Source organism: Myotis nattereri (genome assembly GCF_964212035.1).
Source record: "Myotis nattereri genome assembly, chromosome: 16".
Taxonomy (NCBI): domain Eukaryota; kingdom Metazoa; phylum Chordata; class Mammalia; order Chiroptera; family Vespertilionidae; genus Myotis; species Myotis nattereri.
Window position 1 is genome coordinate 18589505 of NC_138091.1, and position 12343 is coordinate 18601847.

Here is a 12343-nt window from a genome sequence, read left to right on the forward strand (position 1 = left end):
ATGTAATATTTTCAACAATAAAGATTTATAAACAAACAAATAAACAAAAAATGGAAACTCAAGATAGTATCTACAAGGAACTCACAAACAGGAGGGTCAAAAACAAAATTAATAGTCACAAAGAATCTGGGGAATTATTATGGAGAATTATGAGGCTATTTGCCTTCAAGAGTGGAAAGTTGCTGGTTGCTTTATCTAATCCTTAAAACGAGACAGTAAAAGTTACTTTGATCATCTTCTCAAACAATCCCTGTAAATTTCTTTGGATATTGATTATACACATATAATTCCAAAATCCACAGCAATACCCTAAGTCTCGCTCCAGAATTTCTGACACACATTTCCAGCTGCAGTCTGGACAATGACAAAAGACCTAAATCACAAAGGTTATGATCAGAGATGAGGCAAGATAAAAGAAGGCCTTAGGATAAGTTAGGGCTCTTATTCATGAAATCACAGGCCCTCTGCCCAGCATCTTTTGTAGGGGAAACAGATCACAAGTGCACCTATCAATTACCATTTCAGAGTGTAATGGAAAAAGTGCCCATGGCTGAGATGTTATCCTGTGGGGAAAATTGTCTCCTTGCAAACAGCAATACAATGTGTCCTTGAAGTGTCACCCAGCTGTAGAGTTCTTACAGGAAAAAGAATAAAATTACCATTCTGAGCAATAATGAAGGGAAAAGCTACAGCACAGTGCAGCAGTGAAGGGTACAGGCAGGGGAGCTAGACTGACTGGGATCAGTGGCCCCACAACTTTATAGCTGTAACACCTCAGTGCGTTGTAAGCATTCAATGTGCTGATACCTACAATGACCTTAGAAGAGTATCTGCCCCCCCCGTAAGTGGTCAATAAGTGTTTGTGGTTATCATTCTGAGAAAGGCAACACAACAGAGTCTTAGGAGCATGTGCTCTGGAGGCTCACTCGGCTGGGTTGTAACCCCAACTTGCCCATTTACTAGCTGTGTGACCTTGGGCAAGTTACCTACTCCTCTCTGGACCTGTTTTCTCCTGTGGAAAATGGGAATAATAGTATTTCAGAGTGGTTGTCAAGGGGTAACTGAGTTAAGGTAGGCTAAATCATTTAGAACAGTGTCTGGTTTAAAGATTTACTACCACTATTTCTTTACAAAGAGTGGTTAGTTTTCAGCTGTGGTTTCTTCTTTCTCTACTTCCAACTTTGCTTTTGAAAAATAAGCCTAGAAATTTATATAATGGATAAAACCTCTGATTTCACCAAAAGAGCTATGCTAAATATCAATGAAGAATGTCAACAGCTTGCATTATAATTCTGTCATGTTTCTTTACAAATAATACCCAATATCAATGCAGTCTGAGGTCAGACACTTTGATGAACTTTCTGATAGTTCATCAGTCTTGACAGAAACAAAGATGCTTGAGACAAAAAAAAATCTGCATTCGCTATGAAAGCCCTAAAACAGAGACCAATATTGATTGCAAATAATAATAATAATTATCAGCAAGTCATGAGACAGTCAGAAAAGGAACCCACAATGACCCTTACAGATCAAGAGTTGGCAAAGGGCCAGATAGTAAATATTTTAGGCTCTTTGTGCCTCAGTTTCTGTAGCAACTACTCAATCCTGCAAAAGCATCAATGAATGAGCACATGGCTGCCCCCCAAAAATGTTATCTATGGACACTGAAAACTGAATTGCATACAATGTTCACATGCCATGATAGTCTTCCTTTGGTTTTTCATTAACTATTAAAATATATACACACACCTACATACACACACATATGCATATACACAAACATACCCACATATATAATTCTTAGTACAAAAACAAGTCTCAGGTCAGATCTGGCCAATAAGTCATAGTTTACCAAACCCTGTTCTAGGGAATTTTTTTTAACGTTTTTATTGATTTTTAGAGAGAAAGGAAGGGAGAGGGATAGAGAGATAGAAATATTGATGAGAGAGAAACATCGATTGGATGTCTCCTGCACGCCCCCTGCTGGGGATCAAGTCTGCAACCCAGGCAAGTGCCCTATCAGGGAATCAAACCAGTGACCTCTTGGTTCATGTGTCAACGCTGAAACACTGAGCCACACAGGCTGAGCTGTTCTAGGGAATTTTTAAAGAATTAGTATACCCCTTGAAATATTCATTTTTATTGCATGTAATATTATTACATTTAAAATCGTTTTTCTTGAAATATTAATGTTTATTGCATGTAACATTATTATACTTAAAATCATTTTTCTTGAAATAGTAAAAAAAAGAATTAGTATACCAAAATGACCAGAGCCAAATGAAAAGAGAAGAAAGTAGTTAATCTGTCTCAAATGCCTATAATTCTATATCCTCTGATTTTCCTTTACCAAAGCCGATGCCACTAGAGGGCCCTTGCATCTTCAAGACCTCTCTCTCTCCAGGCTCACCTCCTACCCTTATTTATACACATGCTCACAGTAACCTACCCCAAATAAACGTTTACACATGTTCACACTCTTGACTGTCTTGTCTATCATGCTCTTTTCCTTCTCCACTAATTTTTCACTGCTTCCTTCCTTACCTCCTTAATCTTTTGAAACTTGGCTTCTATCCATACCACTCGACTCAAAGGATCTCCATCACAGTGATAAAACCACCCACTGCAATTACCCTTCTTTAACCTTCAAGGCCCTCAACCTCTCTGCATTGTCCAGCTCTTAATCAGTCCATTCTTGAAATTCTCTTGATTTTCTTGAAATTCTTTCCTCTCCGTACTCCAGGTGTTTTTCCTATCTTTCTACAGCTAACTTTCTTACAGCCTACTCTGACTACCCATTCTCTAAAAGAAGTTTGCAAGGTTCAGACCTAGAACGGAACTCTTTCTAAACTTCCTTTCTTGGAGGTCTCAAGCATACCCATACTTTACTGTCACCTCTATGTAGATGGCTCCAAGTCTCTCGCAAGAGCTCCTGTCGGAAGGATAACCAACTGGTACTACAAACTCAACAAAGCCAAAATTAAACTTAACATCTCCTTTAAATCAAACTCCTCTTCCTGCTTCCATTTTAATTGTTATCCAAATTTGAAAGCTCTGGGTTATCATGCATAGGCTATGATAACCACTTACAATAGTATGGCAATTACATAAAACACTTAAGAATAAACTGAACAAAAATATGCAAGACCTGCACACTGAAATGATAAGACACTGCTGACAAAATACAGACAACCTAAATATAGTCAGCCCTCTTGTATCCTTGGGTTTTGTATGCATGGATTCAACCAACCATGGATCAAAAAATATTCCAGGGGAAAAAAATCCCTTATCTCTATGGGTCAGTTCTGATCTCTGCTCTTCCTTTCTCTCCCCTTCTCTTCCTTTCTTCTCTCTATTCTTCCACCCCTCCTCCTATCATCTACTCTTCCTCCAATGGCACCTCCCCTCTCCCACCCTCCCTCCCCTAACACTTTGCTCGAACACATATATACACACTTTATCTTTTATACTGTATTTTTACTGTACCTTTTCTATATTTAGATATGATTAAATACACAAATACTTACCATTGTGTTACAATAACCTACGGTATTCAGTACAGTAACATGCTATACAGGTTTGCAGCCTAGCAGCAATAGGCTAGACTATATATAGCATCTAGGTTTGTGAAAGTGCAATCTATGATGTTCACACAATGACGAATTCACCTAACAACACATTTCTCAGAACAAATCCTCAATAAGCAGCACATGACTGTAATGGAGTACTTCTTAGCCATAAAACATACTACATCAAAATCAATATGCTAAGTGAAAAAAGCCAGACACAAAAGACTACATACTGTATAATCCCACATGAAACTGTAGAGAAGGCAAACTATGGTGATAGATCGTAAACCAGTGGTTGCCAGAAACCAGGGGAATGGGATAGACTGTAAAGAAGTTCAAGGAAATTTTTTAAGATTACAGAAATGTTCCATATGATGACTGTGGTGGTGGTTACACTACTATAAATATTTGTCAACTGTATTTGACATCTTTCTCTTTCTGAACACCATCACACCAACATTTCCTGGAAGCCTTAGCATCATTCACACACGTAACCAGTCACCCTTCTCATCCTTCCTCTCTCCATTCCATTCTATGTATATCAAGATTAATCTTCCTAAAACACAGCTCAACCAACCAAACAACTTCAGGTTCTTCACTGTCTACAAAAGTACCAGTTTCCTACTGCAGCACTCCTGAAGTTTCTTGAAGGCAGGAAATGTCTTATTTATCTTTATATTTCATTGGCAGTACTTTAAACTGTGTGGCATGGTCTTTCAGTATACTACACACAGAATTTTAGAAGCCTTCTGACTTAATAGGCCAAATTATATGATACCGGCTACTGAAAAATGCCCTCCCCCCCATTATATCCATAATTTCTGGAACCTTGACTATTACCTTATATGGCAAAAAATGGGGGCAGGTGACTATGTTAGATGGGAGGTTATGCTGGATTATATGGGTAGGCCCTATCCTAGCAGAGGAAAATTTGACGCAGAGGAAAAGACAGAACAGAGATATTTCAGGATGCTGGCCTTGAAGATGAGGGAGATATGGCCACAAGCCAGAATGCCAACAGCCACAAGAAGCTAGAAGAAGCAAGAGACATTCTCTCCTAGAGCACGGCTCTAGTGACACTCTGATTTCAAACCAGTAACACTCATTTTAGACTTCTGATTTCCAGAATCATGAGAGAATACTTTTCTGCTGTTTTAAACCACCCAGTTTGTGGAAATTTGTTACAGCAGCCATAAGAAACTAATACCTCTACACTTATAAAAAAATTCTTTATAGTAAAATACTTTAAAGCCCCAGCAGCTTCTTTCTGGATTAGTGTCAATAGCAAAGCTTTATAAACAAAATATAGTTTCTTGTAATATTTTGCAAGCAAAAGAGGAATACTTTTAATATCTCCAATAGCAGTTAATTCTTCATTATCTCAAGGTCTAACTAACATATTCAAAGTAGCACAGTATTTAAATAGAATTTACTTAGGTTAAGTGGGTTGCTTAAAAATCACACAATTAGCAAGAGACTAATTTAAGATTTAAGATCGTAAGCCAAAGCCCATGTTCATCCCAATTTATTATGCTGCCTAATATTTGCTCCAATGTCAGGAAATCAAATAAATATTAATTCATGAATCCAGGAATTAAATGTGTTCTTTCCATTCCCCATCCTAAATGCAATTTCTACTCTCCTCTTCCTACTCCAATTTTAATCCACACTGTATTCACAAAGTATTTTTATTTTATTACTAGAGGCCCAGTGCGGGGGGGGCGGGGGGGTCCCCTCAGCCCGACCTATGCCCTCTTGCAGTTTGGGACCGCTCAGAGGATGTCCACCTGCTGGTTTAGGCTCGCACCCTGGGGCATTGGGCCCAAGCTGGCAGTCAGACATCCCTCTGGCAGCCCGGCAGCCCTCAGGGGATGTCCACTTGCCAGCGGGGAGCAGACCTAAGCTGTAGTTGGACATCCTTAGTGCCGCTGAGGAGGAGGGAGAGGCTCCCGCCACCACCGCTGTGCTGGCAACCATCAGCCTGGCTTGTGGCTGAGCAGAGCTCCCCCTGTGGGAGCACACTGACCACCAGGGGGCAGCTCCTGCATTGAGCGTCTGCCCCTGGTGGTCAGTGTGTGTCACAGTGACCAGTCATTCCCAGTCATTTTGCTGTTACGGTCAGTTTGCATATTACCCTTTTATTATATAGGATTATTTTGTTAATCTTCACCTGAGGATAATTTTCCCAATGATTTTCGAGAGTGGAAGGAGGGAGGGAGGGTAGAAGGGTTGCCTCCTGCATGCACCCCAACCAGAGCTGGGGATCAAACCTTCAACCCAGGTAGATGCCCTTGACCAGGAATGGAACCCACAACCCTTCTGTGCATGGGCCCACGCGCTAACTGTAACTGGACAAGCAAGGGGTCCGGGCTGTCTGTCACTACTTGAGCCAATTAAGCAGAGTCAGGGTTGAATCATATATGAGGGTTTATTCCAATAATGCCAGCAGGATGGGAGAGCAGCAGGTCATCCACAAAAATCTGCTCTGCATCCCCCAACCCCCCCCCCCCCCCCCCCGACCATAAACCAACTGCTTATATTGGACAGGACAAAGATTACATGATGAGGTAGGCAATGCAGGCTGGGTCGGGGCTCCATTGTTTGGGCAACAAGGTTGTTAATCTTTCCATGATAATAGGCTGTTCTTGAATGAGAATGGATGGAATTCCAAGGTTGACTCCCAGGTCCGAGGGGCGTACAACTCCCAGCCAGGTTAGAATGTCCTTTCTTTAATCAAAACAAGGTAATCATGGTTAACAGAGCATGATTAATATACCTTATAACTGTAGCTAGTCCCCAATATTCTACTTTTGCCCCTAACATAACTACTGAGCCATACCGACCAGGGTCACTAAGTCTTTTTAGATTAACAAAATCCTAATATTTCCTTTCTGTAGACTTGTATAGTTCTTACATCCAAGTCCCGGTTTTAGCAGTGAATTAGTGGTTTGTATAATTCCTTAATGACTACCTGACTATCCCTACTCTGCTCTATGTCTATTAGGTAAAAGAAAATAATTCTAAAAGCTGTGATAGAATCCTATTTTGAGAACTACAAGAATAATTTTTGTTTCAGACATATATTAGGGTCTTCCACATAACAATATCTCTTAAAGTATCATCTCCCTAAAATACAGTATCTTCCTTGTTGGCATTGGAATAGATAAGCTCCTCGTGGTAATGAATTACTACCACTGCTACTTTTCTAAATCTGTCATAAGGCAGATGAAATTTTTCTTTCACTGGGGTTACTGAATACTCATTAACCAAGAGGGCTAAATATAGAAAATTGTTTAATGGAGAATAAGAAATAAGTGGATGTATTTACTATTGAGAACTCAAGTTCACATATTGTAATGAAAAGAAGGGGAAAGAAATGATAGCAATACCATCTGGAGGAGAGTGAAAAGGGATAGTAAAGGTCACAGATAGTCCTCCCAGTCTGCACTCTCCCACTTCACACACATGCACAGTTTGGATATTATTAAAAACTAGTGCCCTGGTGCACAGATTCGTGCACACTGAAAGGAAATGAATTAGAGGGTAGCAGGCAGGACAGGACTGGGTGAGATGGGCCAGACATGCCCTAGAACCAACCTCCCATGGTCCCTCCCCAGCCGGCCACACCTGGGGCGGCGATGCAGCCTGGTCCCTCCGGCAGGTGGGACCCCTCGGCCTGGCCTGTGGGGATCAGGCTGAAACCGGCTCTCTGACATCCCCCGAGGGGTCCCAGATTGCGAGAGGTTGGTTCTCGGGTGATACACCCCTGAATTGGGCTCCCTCCTCTCTGGTTCTGGGTGCGTCACCCAAGAACCATCGCTGCCAAGTCACCGCAGCTCGGCAGCTCCTGAATTGAGCATCTGCCCCTGGTAGTCAGTGTACGTCATACCTACCAGCCAGTCACTTAACCTTTTATATCCTATATAATAAAGAGGGAATATGCTAATTGACCCTCACACCATTGCAAAGATGGGACACCCACAGCCAATGAGGGGATATGCTAATTTACTATGCCCCGCCCTCAAAGATGGTGGCGCCCACAGCCACAAGATGGCTGGCAGGGAAGGGCAGTTGTGGGTGATCAGGCCAGCAGGGGAGGGCAGTTAGGGGCGACCAGGCCAGCAGGGGAGGGCAGTTGGGGGCTATCAGGCTGGCAGGGGAGTGGTTAGGGGGTGGTCAGACTGGCAGGCAGAAGTGGTTAGGGGCAATCAGGCAGGCGAGCGGTTGGGAGCCAGCAGTCCCGGATTGTGAGAGGGATGCCCAACTGCTGGGATCGGATCTAAACCGGCAGTCAGACATGCCCCAACGGGTCCCAGATTAGAGATGGTGCAGGCTGGGCTGAGGGACAACCCCCCTTCCAGTGCACAAATTTCGTGCACCGGGCCTCTAGTATACAAATAAGATGGTACTAAGAGATACTTCATATTATGACTTTTCACCATTTAAAGTATCTAGCATTTCATAACTTGACTGCTCTGACAAAGTCCAAAAGCCATTATTTAACCAAAGTTTGCTAAAAAAAAAACAAAAAAACTACTTTGGGTTTCTGGTCAAGATGGAGGCGTAGGTAAACATGGTAGCCATTTCAACATGCCTCAGACAATTCTAGTCATGTCACTATCTTGGCTGACACCTTTCATCAGCCTTACCCCATGGCTCAGAGTAAAATCCATATGCTTCACCAATTCTTTCATAATCAGCCCTTAACATACTTTCCCCAGCCTCATATCCTTCCATCAAGAACAGTGACCTCTTCCCACTACCATCTCTCCTATGTCCAAAAGAGGCTTATTTTCCAAAGCCCAGCCCCAATGCTCGCAGCAAAGACCTTCCCTGACCACCCAATGCTCCCCACCAGTTCCTTAAAACAATCCCTTCCTATTCTGAATTCTCAAAGTAACTCTGAAGCATTTTTCACTGTCCACCACATAATACAGTTTCTTATGCACATACTTTTCACCTCCCCTCCTAGACTGCGGAGTTGCCTGTGAATAGACTCTGGGTCTAGCTATTCTCGTTTGTTTGCTAATACTCACCTGAGGATATTTTCCCATTGATTTTTAGGGAGAGTGGAAGAGAGAGGAGACAGAAACATCGATGTAAAAGAAACACATTGACTGGCTGCATCCTGCACAAGCCCCAACCAGGGTCAGGGCCAGGGAGGAGCCCGCAACCAAGGTACGTGCCCTTGACCGGGATCTAACCTGGGACCCTTTGACCTGCAGGCCAATGCTCTATCCACTGAGCCAAACCAGCTAGCTGGCTATTCATTTTTAACCACCCACTACTTCTCCCTCTACCCCCACTCCATGCTCATCCCATCCTCCACCCAACAATGCCTCACTAGGTGGAATTCAATAGATACCTAGTTCCTTGGCCTACTCAGATTCAACAAGAGGTATTAAGGACATAGCTATTTCTCATTTTGTTGGGCATGACTTGTAAATCATAATATCTTAACTACAACAACTCAACTTGCCAGTGACTGAACCCTGCATATCTCGACAATGATTCCATAGCTCTACTCTGGCACATCAACAGTCACTGCAGTGAATAGATAAACTTTCTTTAGGACAAAAAAAAAAAATCCTCAAGGAGAAGGCTAACAACTATTGCTTGTGACAGAAATGAAAAAAAGGGAAGGCAGAGAAAAGAAAGAAGTGGTATAGAAAGGGACGGTGCCGAAAGGTATCCAGACTATGCAATGGCATGGGACATTTGTTGAATGAATAAAATAATAAAGAGATAATTCTGATTAAAGTACAACTAGCAGCACTAAACAAGTAACAACCCAGCAAAGCATTTTCTAGTGAATCTTGCCTTCCTCTGCATAAAAAGCACCTTCAGTTTAATGAGCTAACTGGACTAAAATGCCCTACTCAATTCTTCCTAGTCAACATTTGCAACATGGTTTCCAAAGAGCTTACATCAGAAGAGGCCAGGAAATTAGGACACAAAAATGGTAAAAGAAAACTGTGAAGTCAGAATCTCATGACTGTGCTTACCTATCTATCCTCCCTTTTAAATTGAACCCTGAAAGGATGTTTTGTTTAAGATGCATACACCACTGGCTATGTTACCCTAACTCTAATGCGCACCTGAAGGCACTTGCAGGGTAACCATCAGCATACTCGACCGGTGTGAGCTTCTCATGGCTGGAAGCTGACTTCAAAGCACACCACACATGCTCAGTAAAACTGCTGAATGAAAAACCAGCTGCTCTCCACAATTTCAACCTTTATAATGTATCCCCAAAACACCAACTTCTATCCTCGTCCTAGTATAACAGTACTGGACTACCTACCCGTCACCACACAATAAGGCCCTCCTGAACCTTTCTACCCCACCTCACTGCTCTGAGCTACAAGCTTTGCTGGCTGCTTAGGGCTAAAGTGAACAGTTAAACAATGTTACACAACATTCTGTTATTTACCCAAAAACTAGCTTCATGGAATGTAGCTTTCTTTCTGCTTTTATTCCTCCACTGCTTTCATACAATATGTATCTGATGATTCCCCCTCCAGGGAGGTCTAACATGCTAAAAAAAAGAGCTAAGATAAAAACTGGGTGGGGGCTGGGTGGAGGGGGGAAGGGGGGTAGGATGGGGGACATCTGTAATACTGTCAATAATTTTAAAAAGTCATTTATTTATTTGGTTAATCCTAACCCAAGGATATTTTTCCACTGATTTTTAGAGAGAGTGGAGGAGGAGAGACAGAGATCCATCGATATGAGAGAGACACATCAATTAGCTGCCTCCCCCAGGCACGGGGCGCGGCGGGTGTCGCGAGCCTTCCTCTTCCGCTATTCCTATGGCAAGACCCCCGCCCTGGAAGCGGGGGGACACATCAATTAGCTGCCTCCAACCAGGGCCTTGCATCAAGCCTACAACTGAGGTATGTGCCCTTGACTGGAATCAAACCCAGGACCCTTCAGTCTGTAGGCTGACGCTCTATCCACTGAGCCAAACAAGCTCGGCTTAATTAACTTCTTTTAAAAAACTGGGTGCCAGCCCCAGCTCTCTACCCTTTTAACTATACAGTACAAATAGCACACATGCCAGGCCTCCTCCACCTTGTTCTGAAGTCTAGTCCAAATGAGAAAAGCCTGCAAACTGTCCCGTGCCACCCAAAGGTAAGATGCGTTCGGATAGCCCTGGCCAGGCAGCTCAGTTGGCTGGAGCGCCCTCAGTGCAGCAGTGGGTTGCGGATTCCATTCCCGGTCAGGGCACACACCCAGGTTCCATCCCTGGTCGGGGTGGTGCGTGCGTGCGTGCGTGCGGATGTGGTGGATGCTTCTCTCACATCGATGTTCCCCGCCCCCTCCCCCCACTTCTCCCTCCCTCTCTAGAATCAACAGAAATATGTCCTCGGGTGAGGATTAAAAAAAGAAAAAAGGTGCGTTCAGACAAAGCTTAACTCAAAACCAACACGACAGGTCGTGACCAGCACCTTGCAGTCACTCAATAAATAAGTCAGATAAGGAGTATTTCCCTCCAATAACGGGATGGAACAGGAGAAGCACACTGGCCAGGTCCCAGGGTCCCTGGCAGGTACCTCACATCTGGGCCGCCCCCCTCCAGCCCCCCAGGTACACTATGGCTGTGACAATGAAGGATTCTAATAATGTTTCGTTCAGGGAGGTAGGCCCTAAGAGGCCAATTGCCTCTACCTGCAGGTCACAGGACGGCACCAGACAGAGGCTCAGGGCGAGACAGAAGCCAGGAGGCACACCCCTCTCCCTCCCACGCACGCCCCCCGTCGCGCACAGCTGTGAAGCCGGAGAAAGGATCGCAGCCGCGGACGCCGGGCTGCCGGCGAGTCCGCAGACCACAGCGCGTGCCCGCTCGGCGCGCCGGCCAGTTACAACCCCGGCTCTCGCCACCCCTCACCCCGAGAAGAGTCCGCGGCTCCTCCGCAGGCGAGGCATGCACCCCTCCCGGATGCGGGACATGCCAGGACAGCAGTTTCGATTTCCTAAGGAGAAGGGTTACTTCCCCCGCCGTCCCAGCACCGCGGGGCAATCCAAGAAGCCGCCCGCGCGCCCTCGGGACCCAGCGGCTGCACTCAGTTCCAGCAGGGGACCTCCCCACCGGGCTCCGCAGCCCGCCGGGGTCCCGTGGGGTCCCGTGGGGTCCCATGGGGTCCCGGAGCGCTGGAGGGGCGTTGCCATAGGAATAGCGCTCAAGACCCCCGCCCTGGACGCGGGGGACGGGCGGAAGAGGAAGGCTCGCGACACCTGCCGCGCCCCGTGCGACCACGTCCCGCCGTTCCCTCTCGGGGCTGCTGCGCCCAGCCCGCAGCGCCCCACTGCTCCCGCGCTGTCCCGCGCGGCTCCACAAAAACCCTACCTTCCGCCATGTCGGCCCGGCCCGGCCCTGCCTGCAGCCTCGCGAGAAGTGCGCCGCTCAATCGGGGCGGGCGCGTAACAGAGGCCGCAGGTCTCGCGAGAGTCACGGGAGTCCAGGCAAAGGGAGGAGCTAGACTGTGAAAAAGCAGTGAATGAAAGTGGAGGGAGTAGCCGGAAAATCCAAAAGCTTGTCTCTGTTCACCGAGTGCCTTCGAAGCCCGGGATGATCAGGCACCGACCTGGCTCTATCAGATTGCACTCCCTCGGGAGGGCCCTGGAAGGGATGGGCAGCGTAGACTCCTCTTTGGGAGCATTTGGCCGTGAGAGGGGCGGGGGGTCTTTAGATTTTGTTGGTAAAGATCTGAGAGGCTGAGAGAAAAGAGCCAAAGGAGAGGGAAAGGCTAAAGATGGTTCTAGGTCCCTGG

The 12343-nt window shown here is 45.3% G+C and overlaps 1 protein-coding gene across 2 annotated transcripts in view; it reads right to left on the reverse strand.

Moving 5' to 3' along the window:
• ANKFY1 (ankyrin repeat and FYVE domain containing 1) overlaps positions 1–11942 on the reverse strand; it is a 67046-nt gene extending 55104 nt beyond the window's left edge. For both annotated transcript variants that reach the window (XM_081110637.1, XM_081110638.1), the window contains exon 1: positions 11920–11942. In XM_081110637.1, coding sequence (XP_080966763.1) covers positions 11920–11929 — 10 coding nt within the window. In that variant the 5' untranslated portion in view covers positions 11930–11942. The remainder of the gene's footprint in view (positions 1–11919) is intronic.
• Positions 11943–12343: the final 401 nt, after the last annotated feature.